At 40.8% G+C, this 23,815-nt stretch overlaps 2 protein-coding genes across 3 annotated transcripts in view; one reads left to right on the forward strand and one right to left on the reverse strand.

Moving 5' to 3' along the window:
• psmb6 (proteasome 20S subunit beta 6) lies at positions 1–23,521 on the forward strand. Of its 2 annotated transcripts, XR_005007766.1 has the most exons (7): positions 1–162; positions 2,506–2,573; positions 3,442–3,573; positions 3,899–4,028; positions 4,684–4,828; positions 6,378–6,702; positions 23,505–23,521. XR_005007766.1 is itself a non-coding variant. In XM_036580750.1 (6 exons), exons 1-6 carry the CDS (start codon positions 70–72, stop codon positions 6,503–6,505), a joined length of 696 nt encoding a protein of 231 aa, XP_036436643.1. In that variant the 5' UTR covers positions 1–69; the 3' UTR covers positions 6,506–6,791. The 2 variants fall into 2 exon arrangements, 1 of the variants encoding a protein (XP_036436643.1); XM_036580750.1 differs by lacking the exon at positions 23,505–23,521 and having other exon boundaries at positions 6,378–6,791.
• kif1c (kinesin family member 1C) overlaps positions 8,491–23,815 on the reverse strand; it is a 48,311-nt gene continuing 32,986 nt past the window's right edge. The window contains exons 14-24 of the mRNA XM_036580749.1: positions 23,042–23,121; positions 22,231–22,306; positions 22,039–22,118; positions 21,420–21,514; positions 20,230–20,313; positions 19,341–19,521; positions 18,090–18,162; positions 17,783–17,881; positions 14,755–14,925; positions 13,944–14,360; positions 8,491–12,597 (exon numbers count right to left, since the gene is read on the reverse strand). Of these exons, the coding sequence (XP_036436642.1) occupies positions 11,689–12,597; positions 13,944–14,360; positions 14,755–14,925; positions 17,783–17,881; positions 18,090–18,162; positions 19,341–19,521; positions 20,230–20,313; positions 21,420–21,514; positions 22,039–22,118; positions 22,231–22,306; positions 23,042–23,121 (2,265 nt within the window). The 3' untranslated portion in view covers positions 8,491–11,688. The remainder of the gene's footprint in view (positions 12,598–13,943; positions 14,361–14,754; positions 14,926–17,782; positions 17,882–18,089; positions 18,163–19,340; positions 19,522–20,229; positions 20,314–21,419; positions 21,515–22,038; positions 22,119–22,230; positions 22,307–23,041; positions 23,122–23,815) is intronic.

Genomic DNA, 23,815 nt, shown 5'->3' on the forward strand with positions numbered 1-23,815 from the left:
GGGCGGTAAAGAGGGCTCTGCGGATTTTCACCCACAGCTCCACACTGAAGCCGCTGTTAGTGAAGCAGGATGGCGGCGTACATGCTGGAGACCCGGGTCGAGCAGTTTTCTCGCCCCAGCGATGCGGTACCGAGCTGGGAGAGGCAAGAAGTCAGCACCGGGGTGAGTCCGGACAGCGGAGTCTGTCTGCAGCATGAAGGAGAGTCGGGTCGGCCCGGCCGCTCCGGGTTAATGAAGGAGAGAGCGGTGTCGTGCTAGCGACGTTAGCCTTCGATGCTAGCCAGAGCGGGAATAAAAGAATAACTTCACTTTTACAGCGCGAGGGAGCCGATAAACGCTCTTTATCAGATGTTTGGGGTGTTTTATCTTCATTTAGGGTCATTATTTGTTTCTTATTATTATAATTATATGAGAAAATGTGATGGGAAGGCCGCTCAGATTACTTAGTCATTAGCTAACGCTAGTCATGCTAACCCGGTCTCTTCTATAGTTTTGTATTGAAGTAGTGTGTAGAACATGAAGGGCAATTCCACCGACTTCCCAAATTTCACGCAAAAGTTCATCTTTACGATGTAAACGAAGTCATTCAGAGTGTTTTCGGTGTGAAATGGTGCCTTATAGAGACTTGGCTTTCTCACAGAGGCGGCGGTGGTGATGGGAACCAGGAGTTGCAGTGTTTACAGTGTGAATGTAAACTTTTTATTTACTGTACAAAACGACCGCTGAACCTACACGAGCTTTATATGTGATGTTGATGAGTAAAATAGTGTTAAAATAAAAAAAAAACACTCTTACAACGTCCTGTGTGTTTGTGTCTGTGTTACATGTATTAAAATACATATTTTAGACCAAAAAAATCTCACAAAACTATCGTAAAACAGTGTCTCAGTCATCAGGCAGTGAATTCATAACCGTTTCATGTAGTAACTTTCTGTGAGGGAGCTTTTAGAGGTGGACGTCTGGTTCCTATCACCACCACTGTGAACAGTTCTGACTCGGTAAGTTTCTCTAGAACAGAGAGTTTCACGCCAAACCACTCTGAACCGCTCTGTTTACATCTTAACCATCTAATTATGCAGGAATTTTGAAAAATTGAGTTCTAACACGTTTGCTATGTTGCTTATTTGTGCTGTTTAACAGAACAAATAAGGCTGTAAAATGATGATGAAAAACTAGTATACAAGATGAAGAGTAGGAATAACTAATGGATCAAAAGGGGGATATGCAGAGGAAAGGAAAACGGATAATAAATAAATAATAAAAATAGTAATAAAAACATTTTAATTAGTAATAACACCAGTAATAGTAACCCTAGTAATAGGCTAAAGATCTGGGATATGTTTGCAGTGTTGTCTCAAATTGTTTGACCCTCAGTTTGATCCTCTGCTCAAGCATGTTTGCTTGCCTGCTTCTCTGTTCAAACCAGAAATACTGTGATATAAATAATAATAAAGTGAAATAATTGAGAAAAAGCTCAAGAAATAAGCTTTTGTCTGTTCACGTGGCTGTATATGAGGAGGTTAGTGTTTACCATTTAATGAAATCATATTTGACAGGTGTGTTGCTTGGCAACCATAACCTTCAAACGGCAAACTACATTGCTTGGTGGGAGAAATGAGAGATTAAACTTTGTCGTATGTTTTTTCATATTTTATAAAAGCAGTAATCTACTAGCGGCCGTACATTATAGTGATTTTACTCTGTGCCCAACACATTTGATATAGTGGGTATCACACCGTTAAAGGGCCAGTATTCTGCATTTTTCTTATTTTATTTTTCCACTTACATCATGTGTGCATGTTTAAATACCAATACCATCAAAATTCATTTTCACATGACAGTTTTCTAAGCTCTCTTTATCCCCTTAGAATTAAACAGGCTGTTTTTGATACTTATGCCTTGTGATTTATGTAAATGAGCTCCATTCTGATTGGCTGTCTCATTAAAAAAAAAAAAGGCTGAAACACTCCTTATAACTTCAGTACGAGGGGGCGGGGCTAAACTGCTGTAGGCAGAATAGGATGGATGTATATTTAGGTGTCCATACAGGAATCTGAGCTGCAAAAACAGCTCGTTTTGAGTTTATTCTTTTTGTGATGTCACGAAAACCAGCTCATTGAAATATATCCACCTAGTCAGGTGACAGCAGTTTAGCCCCACCCACTCATGCTGAAGTTATGAGGAGTGTTGCAGCTCTTTTTCTTTAAATGAGCAGCCAGTGAGAACAGGGGCTATTTAAATATATCAGTCTTTTAAAGAGACAGTAATGAAAACAGCCTGTTTAATTATCAGGCAAAAAGAGAGGTTGGAAAAGTGTAATGTAACAGTAAGTTATTATTATTATTATTATTATTATTATTTATATTATTTATTTTATTTTTTGTACATAAGTGGATCTTCAGAGGGAAAAAAAATATAAAAATATATAAAATGGGCCCTTTTGAGTTCTTTTCCTCACACAAACTGAACATTAACCAACAGTGATGAATTAAACTGTCCTTGCAGACGACCATCATGGCGGTGGAGTTTGAAGGAGGCGTGGTGATCGGTGCAGACTCACGTACAACAACAGGGTATGAAGAACAGTCTGTTCACTTGGATGATGATTAATTTGTTTTCAGTTAGCTTTAATTTTAACAGCTATAGTGCAGATAAAATCATTTTAATTTTCATTATTATTCCTTTTTTCCTCGTTACTATTTTTCTTTTTTTTCCAACCTTTTTATTTAAAAAACAGTAAGGCAAATAAAATTATGTACTTTTATTTTCTATTTTTAAATTTTATTTATTTTTTTATTTATGACAACAGAGTTGTAGTACACAAGGCACACAAATATGATATAAAGCAGGACAAGCCAGACAGAAATCATGACAACAGACAAACAGTACATAAAGCAAACAAATAAAGTGAAAAGCAAGACAAGCCAGCATAAAATGTTAATGACAAACAGGCAGGATACCGAACACAAAAGTAAAAAAAATAATAATAATTTTAATTTTCTAATTTTTAATTGATTACATTTTCTGTATTTTTTCTTATTACTACAGCGACTCCTATAAGAGACTTATGGTACATTTGGACAAATACTGTAGTTTACTACAGGATACTACAGGACAGTTATCTGGATGTGATAGTAAAGTTTCATGCATTACTATAGAAGCACTACACAGCCAAACATAAATCATATAGTTTCTTAAGTACTACTGTATCTGTTCTTATGTTTAAAGGTTATATATTTGTTTATTTTTATAAATATAAATAATTATTATAAATATTTTTTGACGGTTCGTTATTATTCACACTGTGTGATTTAAGTATTTCACAGCACAGGCTGTGTTTATGAAGGGTTCTTCAGAAATAGGCGTTGTTGCTGTAAACTGTTTAAAAGCACTACACAGTGTAGTTCATACTGTTTCTCTTTATTGATGTGTTTCCTCCAGAGCTTACATCGCCAACAGAGTAACGGATAAGCTCACTCCTATTCACGAGCGCATCTTCTGTTGTCGCTCCGGATCTGCAGCCGACACTCAGGCCATCGCTGACGCGGTCAGCTACCAGCTTGGCTTTCACAGGTGAGACTACATCTCCCATACTGCATCACTACTTTCAGCTCTTCCTGAATCCCAGCACTTCTGTCGCTCTGGATTTGATATCGTCGCGGTTTGAAAATCCGATTTGAGCGGCCAGAGTGTTCAGACTGAGGCACAGCAGTAAAAATCTGATTGGAATCCGATTTCAGACCACCTCCAAATGTGACTTGGATCCGATTTCCAGAAATCGGATTTCATGGGTGTTTTGCTGTCCAGACTATCAAAAATCAGTGTGGATAGAGCTGAAAATGTGTGGTTTCTATTTGCAGTGCTTGTGTTTGAACAGCTCCTTCTCTCTCTCCTCTAGTATTGAGCTGGACGAGCCTCCGCTGGTGCAGACAGCCGCTAATCTGTTTAAGCAGATGTGCTACAGATACCGAGAGGAGCTGATGGCTGGGATCATCGTAGCAGGGTGGGATAAACGGAGGGGCGGACAGGTGTGTTAAAACCATAAAACTGTTGTTTTACTAATTATCTCCCCAAACCAGTGCTTATTAATTAGGGAATTAATATGAATTTCTGGTAGGGATGCCACAGATCTCCAGTTTCACAAAACCATTATGTTCATAGTTTTTGACCATATTTATTTTTTAAATGTGGTGCCACATTTTTTTTTGTCTGTTCCCACTTATCAAATTTCAGAAAAGCAGAATATTGTAATACATGTTGTCTTAAAATTTTTGTGGTGATATATTTCTGCCATGTTGCCCACACCGCTGTCAGTCAAGGCAATACAAACTAAGGCTGGGCAGTAAGATGGTATTTATCGTTATTGTGATTAAATTACGTCACAGTATGTCAAAATACTCTTCTCTGAGTGTACTGTGGATATAATCAGTACTTCCCAACTGCATGTTTGTGTAAAATTAGAGGTGTTTAATTAGGTTTAGTGCAGCACAGTGTGTGAAATGTTCAGTATAAATCATTGTATCATATCAGGACGTATCATGTATTGTCAAAACGTGTTTAATGATTGTGATTTTACATTTCTGCCATATCGGCCACCTCTCGGTTTTGTTCTTTTAAACCAGAATATCTTCTTGTCTATCATCTCCACCTGCTTTGGTTCTTCACACTCTTCCTTGTTTGCAGGTGTACACTGTGCCTATGGGCGGGATGTTGGTGAGGCAGCCCGTCTCAGTGGGAGGATCTGGAAGCTCCTACATCTACGGCTTCATCGACTCCAAATACAAGTCGGGGATGACCAAGGAGGAGTGTCTGCGCTTCACTGCTGATGGTGAGTAAGGAGTTTGGGAATGGGGCGAGGCACGGCTCAGTGACATCACCTCGAAATGTCAACTAAACATCAACTGATGGAGATTAAATTAATTTTAGCATTCCTAATTAAGCCGCTTTTCTGCTGCATGATACCGGCTCGTCTCGGCTCGCCTCTACTTACCTCTACACTTTTTTGGTTTTCCGCTAGGTAAATCTGGTACCTTTTTGGTAGCACGTCCGTCGAGGTTCCAAGCGAGCTGAGCTGACACCATAAGGTGGTGTAAAAATGCTGCAGGCTACTGATTGGTTGGAGAGAATCGCTAAACACATATGCTAATGTTAGCTGCCAGGTTAGCGTAGCCTCTTGCGTCGCCTTTTTTGAACAACCAGAATCATCTTGTCGTCTGAACTCTGATGTAGTTTTTCCCAAACTCTATTTTCTCTTGCTTACATCAGCCTCTTCTAAGCAAAATTTATCTCCTTCACGTCTCGGCAGTTTCATTTGACGCTGCTATGACTACCAGCTACACTGAGGGGGCGCTATATCTGCAGTGGAAAACAAAATAGCTGGTACCAAAAGCGAGTCGAGCTGGTACAATGCAGTGGAAAAGCGGCTTTGGTGAAGTTTACCTTTAATTAATGTACCCCCCTCCTAATATGATGTATACAGCAACTGTTACTATCATAGAGAATCAGGGTGTAAATCTCCACAGTTCAGGTAGGAAACACTTTGGTACTTCTTCAAATCTCAGATTTTAGCCCCCAGAATTATTATTTAAAATGCACTCCATACACAAATGTGACTGGAGGAACTATTTATAAAATAGTGAGAAGTAATTGAAAGCAATATTAAAGATATATACTGTGTAAGCTGATTCAGTTTAATGTGTAAGAAGTGTCATTACTGAGTAAGGAGGATAAAAACAGGCTAAAACATGGTGAGTGTGCGCTGCTGTGAGTCGGCCTGTAAAGCCTGAAATAGTAATTTAAAAGTCAGAGGCGTCGGGTCGGGAGTTTTTCACACCACGACTTACGTTTTTTATGTATTAGCGTCACACACAGACTCAAAAAGAAGGTCCGGCTCAATGTTCAGTCCTAAAATGATCTCAAAATCAACATTAAACTGACGATTATGACAGTACTAGATGATTCCCTCGCATCCTCGGATACGTGTCTTTCACCAGGTTTTCACTGATTTCTGTTTGAATTCTCTTTCAATAATCAGATTCATCCGCCTGGTGGGAGGGATCTGAAGGACAACCCATGTTGCACAATGTTTTTTTTCACACGTTGCATGCAATTGCAATTACACATTTCCACCAGAGGGGTCTCCAAATCCCCAAAACTTGCATAGCATATTTTTAACTTTTCTTATTTAAAATGATTTTATTTAAAATTGATTTTTATTTTGGGTAAAAGTGGTGTACTAGTATTGTCCTTTCTGACTTTCCCAGATCAGTGCAGTTGAATCAGATTAATGCATGCAACACTCACTGGTGCATTTTTCCACCCCACCCTGAATTCCATAAATACTCACCTGTTCTTCTTACTTCTCTCCATCTCTTCAGCTTTGGCCCTGGCTATGGAACGAGATGGCTCTTCAGGGGGCGTGGTCAGACTGGCAGCTATCACGGAGGCGGGGCTTGAGCGCAGTGTAATTCTGGGGAACCAGCTGCCCACATTTTTTAGTGCTTAGATCTTTGGCAACATTCATTTTTGACTTGTAATACATACCTCTTTTGTTAGATCAGTATTCCACCGAAACAGAAAAGCACGTGTCCGTTACCGTCTCACACTAAATTGCTGGTTTCCAGTCCTGAGGACTTCAGGCTCTGCTCATTTTCGCATGTTTCCCTGATTGAGTCTGGAAAATGGCTTACAGGTTGAGTTTGTGTGTGAGCAGGCACTGGGCGGGGCTGGGAACCATTGCATTAAATAAACAGTTGTTTCTTTTTGTCATTGAATAAAAGAATTGTCTTGGACCAATGTGCAGTATTCTTCGTTTTTCACTCTGAAAACAAAAGATAGAGGTCTTAAAGGTGCAGTGTGTAAAATGTAGGGGGATCTATTATCAGAACTGGAACATGTATAATCACCTGGAATTATGCATCGTTGTCTTCCCGTTAGCTTAAAATGAGCCCTTCATATCTATATAGGGAGCGGCACCTCTTCAACCAGAGGCCGCCGTTTGCACCACTATGATTCTACTGCAGCCCAGAATGGACAAACCAAACACTGCCTCTAGAGGGCGCTTTTTTCACATTTTTACGCTGAAGCAGCAGCTTGAATGCAGTGGTGCTGTAGCTCTGATTGGAAGACGTAGAAAAAGAAACAGTGCTTACTGCTGGTGCTGCTGACCATTTTGTGTTGTGAGAATTTTGAGAACCCAAATTTTGTCAAACGAAGGATCAAACTTATTATTTAGCACAAGAAAAAGTGAGAGAGGTGTGAATTTTCGCCATCAAAGAGGAGAAAAACGAAGCAAAACGAAACTGGGACAGACGACGGCAGAAAACCTGTCGGCCACCATAGGTTCTGCTACACACTTGGAGAGGGAGGGGTGAGGAAGGAGGACTGTTAGTTGCAATCTGTAAAATCACCACTAGATGCCACTGAATCTTACATGCTGCACTTTAATGTTTTCCCTACATATACTTGGTTCAACCCATCACTTTAAAGAAAAAGTAATAGAAGCTCACATCACCGATTAGCACAGCGCTAAAAGCATACCTGAATCACCATGCTTGTCTTAAACCGTGTAGAGTTGTTCGGTTGTCTTTAATAGACCCGATTACGTGTTTTCTGACACTTCAGTAAAAATTGGTGCACATTTCCATTAATTTGTAGTTACAATGGCCTTGTAGCTCAGAGCAAAACTAAAGCAAAATTCAGACACCAAACAAGTCTTGATAGACTATATACATTTACACACACACACACACATTTATATATATATATATATATATATATATATATATATATACACACACACACCGATCAGGCATGACATTATGACCACCTCCAGCAGCACTGCTGTGTCTGATCCACTCGCATCAGCACAACACACACTAACACACCACCACCATGTCAGTGTTACTGCAGTGCTGAGAATGATCCACCACCCAAATAGTACCTGCTCTGTGAGGGTCCATGGGGGTCCTGACCACTGAAGAACAGGGTAAAAGGGGCTAACAAAGTATCAGAGAAACAGATGGACTACAGTCTGTAACTGTAGAACTACAAAGTGCACCTATATAGTAAGTGGAGCTGATAAAATGGACAATGAGCGTAGAAACAAGGAGGTGGTCAGAATGTTATGCCTGGTATATATATATAAAATGGATGTTGTCGGAAGAAAACCTTGTATCTCCATTTTTGACATTTTTCAGTTTTTGACAATTTTAAAAATACCTGTTACCCTTTATGTTGTACATAAATTTCATGATAAATAGACCAAAAGAAACGGCCCAGAATTACTTGGAAAAAACTCTGGTTCCATTGACTTACATTGTAAGTAAAGCAAGTTTTTCCTTCTCCTGAAAAGTTGTCAATTGGGAGATGCGAGGTTTTCTTCTGACAACAGCGATATATATATATATATATATATATATGGGAAACTGTAAATATAAGTTATGTTTTATATTCAGGCAAGCACCAAATACAACAGACAACATGAACAACTTTGAGGTAATAGTCTTTTAATAGCCACGTTTTTTCATTTGCATATTATTAGCATGAGAGGACTTGTGCATGTGGCTGAAACAACCACAGGTGACAAAAACTTTAAAATAGGTTTAAAATAAACATTGTAAATAATGGGGTCTGTCTGTCAGACTTCAGTTATAAATCTAATCAAACATTAGATCCACCTGCTCAGTGGACACATACAGTATAAACTCCATGCAAAACGGATTAGAGAGTATTAGAGTAGAACTGCATGGACAGAAAAGTAACTAAGCAAAATGAGGGGAAAAAACATTTAAAGTGTCCTCCTTTGGGTCTCGCATCCTTGTGGAGAAGGCAGCACCCTGGGGAGACGAGGGGCTTTTGACCTCAAAACTCTTTGGTGTTTTTTTTTTTGTTTGTTTCTGGTTTTTCTCAGCAGGCACAAGGTAGATTTCTCGACGATATGCAGCAGATGTTTCCAAATATACAAAAATCAAAGAAAACCCACAATATTCTAAAACAACTGCACTTACAAGGCACACAGGTCCGCATCCCAATTCCGATCCCATCCTTTCTCCCATGTACAAACGCCCCCAATTATACACAGTAACCTTAGCATCTGTACACAATCAATATACAACAGGACACAAAGATTAGAAAGTGTATAAAAAGTTCATTAGGATTGTAGTTGTGTAGGTCGTGCTAAGGCACTGAAGAGCGTGCAGCCGGGTCCGCAGCAAAACTCCCGAGTCTGCAGCCCGAAGCGTGATTCTTAAGTGTTTCTAAAACAGCCAGACGACGCAGCAGAGCCCTCGGCTCGTAAAGGAAACCCACAGGCCGAGTCATTGCACTAAAAGAGTTTCTGTGTAAATAGTCCTCTGGAGAGACGCAGAGTGCAAACAGCTTCAAGCTCACTGCATCCTTAGCACCTTGGTGCTGCTAAGAGAGTGCAATGGTGTGAAAAGCACACATACCGTGTGAGCGTGTGTATATTTATGTGTGTTTCCTTCCCCCAGAGTAATATGAGGCACATTAAAATGATCAATAATAGCTTCCAGCATACTTTTTGGAAAGATCCTCGAATGCATAGGATGGAGAAAGTAGCTCCCACTGGCCTTCTTTGACCAACCCAAGACAGGAGAACCTCCCAGTTTCCTTATTTAATTCACTGCACAAAACAATAATAATAATAATAATAACTAAAAGGGAACATTTCATTTAATCCTATAGAAGGACCCGGCCATTCAACCAGTCCGTGATGATAGGGCTGTCCAGTCTTGTGCACACGGAGCCAGCATGGCTGCAGGTTTTCAGTCAAAACAAGGAGGAGCTCACCTGATTCCTCTCGTTTAATCAGGTGGTCTTAGTCTTAAACAGGAGTGAAAAGCTGCAGACAAGCCAGCCCCCTGCGGATAAGACAGCGTTATGACATCACAAAACATCTCATTTACCTCAATGCTAAAATTAATTCGTCTTGTCCATTTTCACATCCCGGAAATCTGTGCTAAAATCCACTCATCTTGTCCATTATGACATCATAGAGGTGGGCGATATGGCAAAAATATAATATCGCGATACTTCAGGAAATTTTCACGATACACCATATGTCATGATATGTATTTTTTCAGACATCTGATCAGTGGGAACAGAGAAATAAGAGCCAGCAGGGCCACATTTTAAAAAGTACTATCAAAATCTGTGAACACAATGATTTTTAATCAATATTCAGCATATTGTGTTGCACTAAATCCAGTTAAACGGGACTAATTTTGCTCTCTTTATAATAAACATGCAAATGATCATTGTTCTACATACGATATTCAAGATTCAGAAAAGCAGATTGTATTGAGACAATTTATCACGATAATGATATATATATTGTCGTATTGCCCAGCCCTATGACATCACGAAACATTTCACTTGACTCAACGCAAAGGAACCATCTGTCCTGTCCATTATGACATCACAGAACTCAATGCTAAAATCCACTCATCTTGTCCTTTATGACATCATAGAGGTGGGCGATATGGCAAAAATATAATATCGCGATACTTCAGGAAATTTTCATGATAAACGAACTGTCGTACTATCTATTTTTTCAGACATCTGATCAGTTGGAACAGAGCAAAAAGAACCAGTTGTGTTAAATTTTTAAAAATACTATCAAAAAACTCAATTTTATTCAATTTTTTTATTTTATTCAATATTTTGCAAATTGTGTTGCACTAAATCCAGTTAAACAGGTCTAATTTTGCTCTCTTCATAATGAAACATGCAGTTGGTCAGTGTTCTACATACGATATTCAAGATATGTTCAGACAAGCATATTATATTGTGACAATTTATCATGATAATGATATAAATTGTCATATTGCCCAGCTCTATGACATCATGGAACATTTAATGCTAAAATGAATACGTCATGTTCATTAGGACACCACGGAAACCTATGCAAAAATCCACTCGTCTTGTCCTTTATGACATCATAGAGGTGGGCGATATGGCAAAAATATAATATCGCGATACTTCGAGACATTTTCATGATACACAATGTCATTGATTTTTTGCGACATCTGATCAGCTGAAACAGAGAGGAAAAAAAAGAACCAGTTGTGCTAAATTTTAACTAAAAACTAATGATTTTTATTCACTATTTTGCAGACTTTGTTGCACTAAATCCAGTTAAACTGACTAATACTGGTCGCGTTATAATGAATCATGCAGTTGGTCAGTGTTTCTACAAGTACTGACGATATACACGATATGTTCAGAAAAGCCTTAGTTTATCATGATAACGATATATATTGTCATATTGCCCAGCCCTATGACATCACAGAACATTCCATTTACCTCTACGCTAAGGAAGCGTTCATCAGGAACGCTCCACTGAACTCCGTAAAAGCCAGAGTCCACCGAACAACATTCTGCAACAAACACCAACGTTCTAATATTTGCAGTTGTCTTAAGAATGTCAAGAAAAAGAACCAACGATCCAAAGGAACTAGAGCGAGAACGTTCTAGATTCTCCCAACAAACACACAAAGGTAAAGCGTTTCTGTTTGTGTGCTGGTGTTTGTTCGGCCAGTGTGCTCCAGCTGTTCATGTCCATCGCGACATCACTAAACATTTCATGTAACTCAATGCTATCCGTTCACCCAGTCTACCATGACATCACTGATCCCTACGTTCTACTTTCCTCGCCAAACGAGCCAGTCAGGTCTCCATAGGTGTGGTGTGTTCTTGGGTTTGCCGGGCGTTAGCGCCTTCTCCAGAATTATTTTGGTTCTTCTCAGGTGGGCTAGTCTGACGATGAGGGGGCAGATAGTAGCCTGACTGTTGGTTCTGGTGTTTGTTGAAGGCTTGCCTGGCCTGCTGGTTCTGGTTCTGTTGCGATCCGTCCTCCGCTTGCCCTGAGCTTGAGTTTGGATTGTACCAAGTGTACCGCGCCCTCGCGTGGCCCTGCTGCGCTTGGCCGTCTGTATGGTCAGCGTTCGCGAAGTGCTCGCGCTGCACAAACCCGTCGAATGGGTTTCGGCCACGGTTCCTTGACCTCTGTCGGTTTCCGCGGTTTCCTCGGTTTCCATGGTTGCGCCTTTGCTGGTGGTGGCTGTTCGGCCACTGGTTCTTATCCGGAGAAGGCGGGGACTGGAAAGTGTGCACAGAGGTAGTGGAATCCTGTTCGTCCTGGCCGTCCGCACCTCCCTGGCTTTGGTTCTGGCTGGCCGATGGACCCCAGTGGAAGCCCCTGTGTTGGGGGTTTCCTTTAAAGGGGAACTGCAACTTCCTCTCCAGAGGCGGCAGAAAGCGGCCAGTGCCGGGTAAGAATGGCCCGTTGGGGCTGCGAGGGGTTTGTTGGGCTGAAGAGTTCGAGAAGCGCCCTGATCCAGTGCTGAACGGGTTGTTTTGGGGGCGTCCTTGTGGAGGGCTGTAGGTCTGGGGGCCCATGCTGTTGGACTGGGAGTTCATGCCCCTGCGACGCTTGGGGTCGTGGTATTTGTCCGGATACTGCCACCTGTGACGACCCCGACGATACCCGGAATCCTCGTCTCCGTGCCGGCCCCCTTGCCCCGACCCACCTTCACCTCTAGCGCCGCCCTCATCGATCATGGAGTCATCATCTTCCTGAAAGAGGCAATATCACCATGAAAACGTATTACACTTACAATACAGCTCATAATGTAATATCTAAAATGTTACTGGTTATTTCCAAACATGAAAAAATATATATTTTTAATGCGTTTACAACCCAGAACAAGTGGGTTTGTTCCTAGATGTGAACAACAGCATCACTCAATGAGGTGTGTTACATCAGAAATGTGGGTTTTTGTCTTTCTGACACTAAATTAGACAGCAGTAAACATACTGTGTTGCAGAGATTTGCTTGGGACTGTTTTTTCAGTCCCGCTCCCGCCCACTCCTGCAAGATTTCATCCCACTCCCGCAGAAAATTGGAATCAGTTGACCCGCACCCGCCCGTGCAGTTCAGAGTAACTTCACCAAACAGCATTTATTCCCAGTAAACACAAAGCAGGAATTGTGCACCGTGAGAGTGCAGACCTCTACTGTGTTGGTTGTTGGCAAACTCAATTAATTGTACATGACAAAAAATGACACCTTGGCAAGCGATATTTAAATATATTTACTATATATCTAATATTTCTCATTATGAGATTGTAAAAACGTGATTATTAAGCCCTTGTCTAGGTATTTTTACTTGTGTAAAGTCATTTTATCTAGTGCAATCTGTGAAGAAATAATGCTTAAAATAAGAAATTATTTCATTGGCAGATATTATCACTACATGAAATACGTTTTCAGTAAAAATGTCCAGAAATACGCTGAATAATCTTTTTACACTCTTATAACAATCTCAGAAAAAACATATGAAATATAGTAATTTCACATATAATGTTTTAGATAATGATAATGTTTAAGATAGAATGTTTTGCAGTGTAAAATAAACTTTTCTGAAGTAATCAAACACATTCAGTGGTGTTGAGGTCTGGACTCTGAGGTGGTCAGTCCATCGTTCAGCTTCTTTGTTTGATGTGTCCGTCTCCTTTTCTCAGTGAGGTTCTTCTTGATCAGCTACACATCCTTTCAGACCGCGCTGAGTCGTCTTCTCACAGTGGAAGGATGGACAGAAACACCTGTGGATGTTTTCAGATCTGAAGCAGCTTGATTTTCTCCTCTCTCTCAGAGATGAAAGCTTTAAGTGCTGTTTATCTGATGGGGGCAGTTTTGGGGTCGACCAGCTCTTCCAGGTGGTTGTTAGGAGCCACATTTTCTCTGGAGCTTTTAATCTTTTTGTAAGGTTTTTAGAAACTTCCTCATGCAAGTGTTTTTTCTTGCATTTGATCTCAGAAATATCTCCTGATGAACCAGCACTCTGAACCAGAAATTAAGTAAATAAATGAACGAAAGGTGGTCTCTGACTTCTGTACCGTACTGTATGTGAGTGTGTTTACCTGCAGTCCTACTGGAAATATGCTCTCCATCTTCACCATGCGGTCCCTGAGTGCTCTGATCTCTTCATCCTTCATGTTGTTCTGGAGCTTCACCTCCTGCAGGATATCGGTCAGTTTGTCTATATGAGCCTTTAACTCGCCCATATCAGTCTTTCCTCTCTGCATGCTTTGCTCTCTCCCTGCTCCAGCGGCCGAGGTTGCTCTCTCCTCCGTCACTCCTCCTCCTCCTCCTCCTCCTCCCCTCTCTCCCTCCTCCTCTCCAATGCCCACAGTGTTGCACACTTCTCTGGCTACCATCCTCCAGCTCTCTTTCTCTTGAGGGTCCCTCTGACCGTACGTCCGGCAAAGTTCCTTCATCCGCACGATGGCCAAAGCCTCGATCTCCTGCCTCGAGTGCCGGAAATCTCCCAAAGCCACCTGCAGGAGGAAATAGAGAAGAAGAAGGGAAAAGAAGGGCAAGGAGACAAAAAGGAAGACTTGCTATCACAGCTCTCAACGATTATTTTCTGTTACTAGAAATATTTAAAGTGATTGGTCAAATTTAGTGCTTTCTTTCTATGAGGCCAATTCAACAGTTCAAACATACATATATATATATATATATATATATATGTGTTTGTGTGTGTGTGAGTGTGTGTGTGTGTGATATATATACACACACACACACACACACACACACACACACACACACACACACACACACACACACGCCCCAGCAGCAGAAGCTTTAAACATTCAAATAGACACTTTTTTATTCAAATCCAGCAAATATTCATATGTCAAATTTTACACTGACTGTACTGATACACACCTCGTAGCAGATCTCTTTTACAGCCTGAGTGCGGAGCTCGTCCAGGCTGGGGTGAGTTTTGGACTCTGCACTGGCGGGTAAACGGCGCCGCTGAGGAATCTGATACACGCGCCGAGGCTCCCGACGCTTCCCGCTGCTCGGCAGACCACACTTCTTCACTATAGACTGCACCTGGACAGACAGACAGACACATCAGCACAGATCATCATCACATATTAGGTGTGGTAATCATGATGGTTCAACTGAATTTTTTTCGTTTAATTATGATTCATTATAAATAGTTATTTTTTGCATTAAGTAAATTAAAAATGGGCTATTTTTCAAAAGTAAATGTACAAATAAATACAGTTGTACTGTTTTTATTGTCTGTGTTACATCTCTGTGGAAAGAGTTTGTCCAGCTGCATTTGTGTGTTCAGCGTAATTTTAAACATAATTCTGCATCGTTCTAAAATAATTTCATTCAACTGTGGTAAAATCTGAGATTTCATGAACTGTTTCCTAAAGGATCAGAAACAAACTGACAAACTGAATTGTTCAGAGTGCCAGAGAGAGAGAAGGAGAGGGGAAGAGAGTGCCAGAGAGAGAGAGAGAGAGAGAGAGAGAGAGACAGTGAGTCAGTCAATGAGAGATGTGATTAGTCATCCAGCTCTGAGACCCTTCAGTGAGCAGTGTTTATATTCAGCTCAGTGAGTGTAATACAGTTACAGGCCTGAGGAGCTATTTATCCCTCACAGAACTCACAGCAGAAAAGACAAACCCATTCATTTATACTGCAAATGATCCATATATATCTCCATTATACCAAAAAACTGACTCCAAATCACCAGAGGGCGCCTGAGAGCAAGTCCTCATGAATGGGGAGAATGTTGCTAAACAGCTAAAGGAACTTCTTTTAATGTTGGAAAGCAGCAAAAGCTTTGTACCCAGGAGTATCTCTGATCCTGTTTACACACAGTCGCTTGGTGCATCTTGAGTATCAGGATTATGTCTGGATGAGGCCAAACCACACAGACGCAAGTATAAACGCAGCCAAGACGCATTTAAACAGATACAAATCTGATCAATCAAACCACTTCAGGAGGTGGACTGAGGTGGACGCATTTGAGCCACATTATAGCAGTGTAAACACATCTGTCTCTCCAAGATACGTTCGACAACAAAAACCCCTCCCAGTACAACCGAAACCCCTCCCAGTACAACCGAAACCCTTCCTAGTACAACCTAAACTCCTCCCAGTACAACTACAACCCCTCCAAGTACGACTAAAACCCCTCCAAGTACGACTAAAACCCCTCCCAGTACAACCGAAACCCCTCCCAGTACAACCGAAACCCTTCCTAGTACAACCTAAACTCCTCCCAGTACAACTACAACCCCTCCAAGTACGACTAAAACCCCTCCAAGAACAACAAAAACCCCTCCCAGTACAACCGAAACCCCTCCCAGTACAACCGAAACCCTTCCTAGTACAACCTAAACTCCTCCCAGTACAACTACAACCCCTCCAAGTACGACTAAAACCCCTCCAAGAACAACAAAAACCCCTCCAGTACAACCGAAACCCCTCCAGTACAACCGAAACCCCTCCCCATGCAGTGCGTCACTGGGTTCGTGACCCGTGTCAGTGAGGTAGATAATCATGCAGGACTCACATGTTTTGGGACGAAACTAAACGTTTAACAGCAACATGAACAAACACGACTGTACAGAACGCACTGCAGACGAAGAGGCTGGACAGACAAACAGTTGGTAATTGGTTGCCACATAACGAGCTGATTTGCATATTCCGTCCCACAGAGCAATCGGATTTCAGTCCGACTAACCGGAGACACATTAGACTACCAAGTGTAAATGCATGTGGCTAAAATCTAATCAGGACACAATCCAGATACCAGATACGTTAAATGAGCAGGTGTAAACAGGGTGTGTGTTTTCACAGAAAACAGGTTTTGTGCAGTGGGACGCTTACATCACTGCTACTGAGTGCTGACTGGTTAATGTTACTGCTACTGAGTGCTGATAGGTTAGCATTACTAATACTGAGTGCTCATAGGTTAGCATTACTAATACTGAGTGCTGATTGGCTGGCATTACTGCTGGTTTTATTCACTGTATTGCACTTGTGACCCTCTACATATGTGTCATATTTCTCTGTAATGCTAATTTAAATTTTTACATCCTATAATATGTACTGGCAACACGAAAAATACTGGATATCAGCATCGGCTCAAAAGCCACATATCAGTGTGAAGCTGCAGTTATTATGAAGTTATTATAAAAGCTGGTTGCTGACCGTCTGCCCTTCAAGCAGGACAAAGACACGCACCCACAGCCTGAGTCAGACTCTGCATCAGTGAGTGCAGGGCACAATGCTCAAGGGGAACAGACAGAGAGTTAGCGTGCTCGCGCTAGCACGCGGACAACGCGGCCAAAATGAATTTTACAGCATATTTAGACACGAACAGAGGTAGATATACTGCAACAGAGCAAACAACCAGAAGAGATATTCAGACGAACCATCAGACTGGAGCTCAACATGTATGTGTTCATCCGGTATATTTTAAAGTGCACCGTTTTAGGTCCACACCTTCACTACTGACTCCTCATTTAGCAGGAGACGTAGAAGCATTAAATACAACAATATAAAATATATTAACAATATAAAATTTAACAAAATATTATAAAAATACAAACAATATAAAATAGGACAAAACCATATATAACAAAACAAAACCCTGTATCTCTAAAACGGCAACTTTACAGGAGAAGGAAAAAACATACTTTACTCTTAATGCAAGTCAATGGAACCAGAATTTCTTACAAGTCATTTTGGACTGTTTGTTTTGTTTCCTTCATCATGAAAGTTATACGTAATGAAAAGGACAACAGGCATTTTTAGATTATGTCAAAAACTGGAATCTGACAAAAAATGGAGATACAAGGTTTTGGTCAGACAGCACCCGAGATATATATATAATACATCTATATTGTGTATGTGGTGTGTGTGAAATGTGTGCCTGAGTGACCTTGTTGGCTGGTAGCTTCTCTCTGAGTGAGGAGATGAGCCTCCAGCTCTCCTCACAGGAACGCTTATCTGAATCATCACCACTATCAGAGTCTGCATACTGAGAGAGAGAGAGAGAGAGAGAGAGAGAGAGAGAGAGAGAGAGATACTGCATGTAAGATAAAGGTTAAGTTCATTCCCACAGTCTTGAGTTTTCAGATGGAGTGAGTCACTCTGCTCTGGAGGACACTGAGAGACGAGTGAGCAGTCGACAGTGTGTGTGTGTGTGTGTGTGTGTGTGTGTGTGTGTGTGTGTGTGTGTGTCTCACCAGTCTCTGCTGTTCCAGGAGCTGGTCAGCCTCCTCCTTCTCCTTTCGGTACTGATTCTCTAAATCCTGCAGCCTGAACAGACACAGAGTGTTCAGAATCATCAGTCCTGTTTATTCTACTGTAAATCTGCTCTAAAGACCTGAAGAATAGACTGTAAACCAGAGGACTCGCATCCACACCCTGAATCCAGAGTCCAGTCCTGGATTTTGTAATTACCAGTAGGTATGACACCAGTTTATATGAACAGTTCAGTTCATTAGGAGGAGGTAATTAGGAGAACCAGGACCGGAAACTGGATTTGAGCCATATTGCACACATGCCATGATAACCTCACTCTGATACAGATATACAATAGATATACACACACTTAAGGGTTCCTTAGTAAAGAAAATGGTTCCAGGTACATTCAAAGAACCCTTGACATGACTACAGCGTTCTTTGCATGGTAAAATGGTTCTTCAGACTGATTGAGAATGTGCTGTATATGGTTCTATATAGAGCCTTTCTGAAAATGGTTCTATATAGGACCAAAAGGGTTCTTCTATTGTACACAAGCTTGACATTGTCACAATAAAAGAACCCTTTTTGGTGCTATTTAGAACCATATACAACACATTCTCCATCATCCTGAAGAACCATTTTACCATGCCAAGAACCACATAAGCAAACGATTCTATATATAACTCATGGTTCTAAGAACAACCATTCCCTTTGCTAAAGAACCCTTGAAGTACCATTTTTAAGAGTATACTTTCTCAATATCTCTCCCATTTCGCTCCCTCACTCTTTCCTTCTTTTTCATCATTCCCTCTCTCTTTCCTTCTTTTTCATCATTCCCTCTCTCTCTCCTTCCTTCTTTTTCATCATTCCCTCCCTCTCTCTCTTTTTCATCTCTCTCTCTCTCTCACTCTTTCCTTCTTTTTCCTCTCTCCTTCTTTTTCCTCTCTCTCTCTCTCTCTCTCTCTCTCTCTCTCTCTCTCTCTCTCACACTTTCCTTCTTTTTCATCTCTCTCTTCCTCTCTTTTTCATCTCTCTCTCTCTCACTCACTCTCTCTCTTCTGTCTCACTCTTTCCTTCTATGTCATCGTTCTCTCTCCACCCGGCTGTTTCCTTCTTTTTCGTCATTCTCTCTCTCTCTCTCTCTCTCACTCACTCTTTCCTTTTTTTCATCGTTCTCTCTCCACCCCTCTCTCTCACTCTTTCCTTCTTTTTCATCATTCTCTCTCCACCCATTTCTCTATCTCTCTCACCTCCTCTCCATCTCCTGTTTGATGTCTATGCCCTGTTTCTCCAGTAGTTCTTTCTGGGCGTAGCTCCAGTCCACTGGCTCCCCCTGCTGTTCCTGAGTGGCGCTGCGCTCTCTCTCCAGCCGAGCCTGCTCGGGGTGGTTAAAGCGGAACACATGGTTCTTCCCCATCACGATACGGTCACCTAGGAGACCACGAAACACACACACACACACACACACACACACACACACATAGACACACAGACACAGAGACACACAGACACACAGACACACAGACACACAGACACAGAGACACACAGACACAGAGACACACAGACACACACACACCACAGAGTGTTGATAAAAAACAAAATAAAAAAAAAACCAACAAAAAAAAAAACTAACAAATACACATTTACTCATACACAAGGAATTCTGGGAAGCTCTGCCTCCTGGCGCCACAATATTCGCATAATTTCTGCTGTTCAAATTTAAGAAATCTGACAATTGTGAACTGAATAAAATTTCTAGAGTCTATTTAATACCTTAAAACTACATAAAATTACTGGTTATTTTTATCATCTTGATATCAGTGAGAACACTGTTCAGTCAGGCTCTACATTACAGGAGAAAACACGTCTGTGACCTCAGTACAGGGTGTCTGAGTGGAGGGAGGAGACTAAACCAGCAAACACTGCTGTTCATAAACATATATACTTCATGCAAACATCCTCATAACTCCTTCAACACAAACATCCTCATAACTCCTTCACACCCACGTACACAAGAGCTCAACAGTTTTGAGGATATTTTCCTGAATAAAGAGACGTATTTGTCATGGTTTCTACGCGTAAACGAACAGTAGGCGGAGTCAGACGGAGCATCTCCATAAACAGAGTGCTGGACTGTACCCTGCTTCAGGACCACGCCCTCCGTGATCTGCTTCCCATTTACATACGTCTCAGCTCCAACCAGAGGCTCCAGAGTTACAACCACTGCAGAGAGAGAGAGAGAGAGAGAGAGAGAGAGAGAGAACGAAAAAAAGGGGAAAAGAGAACAAGAAGAAGGGGTAAGAAAGAAAAAAGACAGAAGGATGATAAGAAAAAAAACAAGAAGAAAGACGAAAAAGAGAAACAAAGAAAGACAGAATTAAGGAAACAGAATATAAAGGGTAAAAAGAGGAAGAAAGAGGAAAAAGAAAGACAGAAAGATGAAGAGAAAAAGAAAGAATGAAAAAGAATAAAGAACGAGAAGAAAAAGATAGACGAAAAAGAGAAGCAAAGAAAGGCAGAATTAAAGAATTAGAGAACAGAAAGAAAAGAAAGCAAGAAAGAGAATAAAAGAATAAAAATCGAAATTGAGAGATGAACAGAGAAAAAGAGGAACAAAAAGAAAAGAATTAGTGAAATTAGAACAAAAAAGAAAAAAAAGAATGAAAGAAAAAGGAGAGAGATGAAAAATTTGAAAAAGTAGGAAGGAAAAAAGAAGAAAGATGGAAAGAGAAGAAAGAAACAGAATGAGAAACACAGGATTAAAGAAATTAAAAGAAGAAAAAGAAGAAAAAGAAAAACAGAGGGGGGGGACAGAAACAGAGAGATGAGGGAAAGTGAGAGAGAGAATGAAAAAAGAAAAAAAGAAGAAAAGAGAACAAGAAGAAGGGAAAGAAAGAAAGAAAGAAAGAAAGAAAGAAAGAAAAGGAGAGACGGAAAGAGAAAAAGAGAAACAAAAAGAAAGAATTAAATAAATAGAGAGAAAAAGAGAAAAAAGAAAAACAGAGAGAGAGAGAGCGAGAGAGAGAGAGAGATGGTCAGTAAGCACATAATCCAGTCTGTTAAGTTACTGAGTATCTCCACTGTGTGAGGAGAGTGAGTGATGCTCGGTGTGCAGTTAGCATCATGCTAACAGGTGGGGTGTAAGTTTCCATTACTTTATTAGCTACATCAGCCTCGCAGCTCCAGAGCTAAACCTACAGAATCGAACTCATCGTGGCTGATGGAGGTTTTTAGGCTAATTCAGTGGAGAAACAGAGGAAATACTCTCTGTATAAAATCACCAATAACTGTGTTAATGCGCTGCTTGATTACCGACTTTGTGTTCTCACCTTCTCCGTTGTCTTCCACGTCACTGCAGAACACACAGTGCAGCTCCTTTATGAACTGACCGCTGAGACGGATGTCCACGTCCTCCTGTCCAACCCTGCAACACAGACATTTCACTGGTTTATTTTATTATTTTTCAAAACCTGTCAGTGTGTGAGACGTAATCAGAGTGATTCAGATGTCTTTACAGTGGTGGTGATAGGAACCAGGGGTCGCCATGGCTACAACACAAATATAGACATTTTATTTACTATCCAGAACCACCAGTGAACCTACACGAGTCTTCTGAGTTTATATGGAATGTTGATGATGGAAAATAGTGGAAAATCTGAAATAAAAATGACTATTTTGCCTTAGAACATCCTTATTAGAAGGTAATTCACTCTGGAATAATTGCTTAGCAGACTAAAAACTACAGACACTGCAGATTCACACTGGATTAAACGTACAGATCTCGGCAGTAATCACAATTAGAGCACCTCCCCAGACAAAACTAATCCAGCTCCAATACTGCTTTAGAAACTCCTTACCACCATAATTCTCACTAATTTACTGCTGCTGCCGTTCTCACTGCAGGTTTGAACTGTGGGATTATTCACAAATGCTGGAAAATCTGAGTACCTGGTCACTCCGTCTTTAATGTAGTACAGCAGGCACTCAGACATCAGAGGATCCTCATTCAAGTTGACCAGGTGAGGCGTCTGAAACACACAACGCAGTAAAATAAACCGTTTTATAAAAATAGCTATAAAATATATTACAAGGCATTATGTACTGAGTTATTTATGTAATAAGACAAAAGTGAAGACTGACTTTCTTTGGAGAGAAAACGCCGACGGTTCCGCCGTCCTCTCTGATAGCCACACCCATCTCCGCCAGCAGAGCCTCCCTGATCACAGACACATTTACACAAAATTATGACAGTGTTTATGATGTGTTGTATGTTACTGAATGTATTTAAGGGGCGGACAAATGATCCAGAGTTCTGTCACACGTCACTCTGAAGGTGTCGACCGATCAATTTCAGAATTACGCTCACGTTCAAAAGTTTGCATATTAACTAGAGATGCACCGATATCACTTTTTCCCTTTTGAAACCGATACCTTCCTTTAGTATCAGCCGATACTGAGTACAGATACCGACACTAACTCTAACCTAACTCATTTATAAGTTAAAGGCATCACTACGCCGAGAGTCCGGCGGTTCCTTCGGCTTCCTCAGTAACATTAACTCAGACTGTGAGTGACCACACAGCGGCAGACGAGTGATTACTAAGAGAAGCAGCTCAGTTGTTCAGGTTAGCAGCTCCGTTGCCGCATTATTAACACCAAAACCTGCCGTTACAGATTCTGCCATGAGCACTTTTACTGCTGTTTGTCGTCTCAAATAAATAACACTATTTTGTTATTTTAATATATAATATTAACTATTAAATATTACAAACTAGTCATCAAAAGTTGTTTTTAGGTGTTTTATTCAATATTTCAAGAATTCAGTGTATTCATTAAATAACAAATCATATGCTGTAAATATCTATTTCCTTCAGACTTTTGGTTACATTATCTGCCATAACAGTTATATCAGTGTGTTCAGTACGATTTTAGAAATTAGAGATTCTCTCACCTCTCGTGCCGGATGGCTTCTGTTTTACGCAGTTTGTCCTCCCACGTCTCATTTAGCTCCGCAATGATCTTCTCAGTTTCCTGAGAGAGAGACAGAAAGAGAGACAGAAAGGAAGAAAGAAAGAACAAGAAAAGAGAGAGAGAGAAAGAAAGGAAGTAGGAAGAACAAGAGAAGAGGAGAAAAAAAGAACAAAAAAGAGATGGAGAGCAAGAGAGATGGAGTGAGGAAGAGGCAGTGAAAAAGGAAAGGAAGAGAGAGAAATAGAGAAAGATAGAGTAGAGAGAGGGCGAGAGAGAACGAAACAAAGAAAGAAACAAAAAGAAAGTGAGAGAGAGAAAGAGAAAAAAGAAAGAGAAAGAAAGGAAGTAGGAAAAGAGAGAGAGCGAGAGAGAAAGAAAGAAAGCAAGAAAGAAAGAAGGAAGAAAAAGGAGAGAGGAGGAGAAATAAAGAACAAAAAAGTGAGGCAGAGAAAGAGCGAGATGGAGAGAAAGAGATTGAGAAAGAGGCAGAGAGAAAAAGAAAGGAAGAGAGAAATAGAGAGAGACAGAGGAGAGAGAGCGAGAGAGAAGGTAACAAAGAACGAAAGAAAGGAAGCAGGAAGAAAAAGGAAAAGAGAAAGCAAGAAAAATGAAGTGGAAGAGAGAAAGAGAGAGAAAGAAAGAAAGAAAGAAAGAACAAGAAAAGAGAAAGAGAGAAAGAAAGGAAGTAGGACAAAAAAGGAGAGAGGAGGAGAAATAAAAAACAAAAAAGAGATGCAGAGAAAGAGCGAGATGG

This window comes from Colossoma macropomum, unplaced genomic scaffold, assembly GCF_904425465.1.
Source record: "Colossoma macropomum unplaced genomic scaffold, Colossoma_macropomum, whole genome shotgun sequence".
In the NCBI taxonomy this organism is placed as follows: Eukaryota; Metazoa; Chordata; class Actinopteri; order Characiformes; family Serrasalmidae; genus Colossoma; species Colossoma macropomum.

Bases quoted from the DNA above. Each gene is read 5' to 3' on its own strand.
- psmb6 (XM_036580750.1), top strand. From the start codon at position 70: ATGGCGGCGTACATGCTGGAGACCCGGGTCGAGCAGTTTTCTCGCCCC. The intron at 4,029-4,683 runs GTGTGTTAAAAC...CCTTGTTTGCAG, and splicing joins ATAAACGGAGGGGCGGACAG to GTGTACACTGTGCCTATGGG. The intron at 4,829-6,377 runs GTGAGTAAGGAG...CCATCTCTTCAG, and splicing joins TCTGCGCTTCACTGCTGATG to CTTTGGCCCTGGCTATGGAA.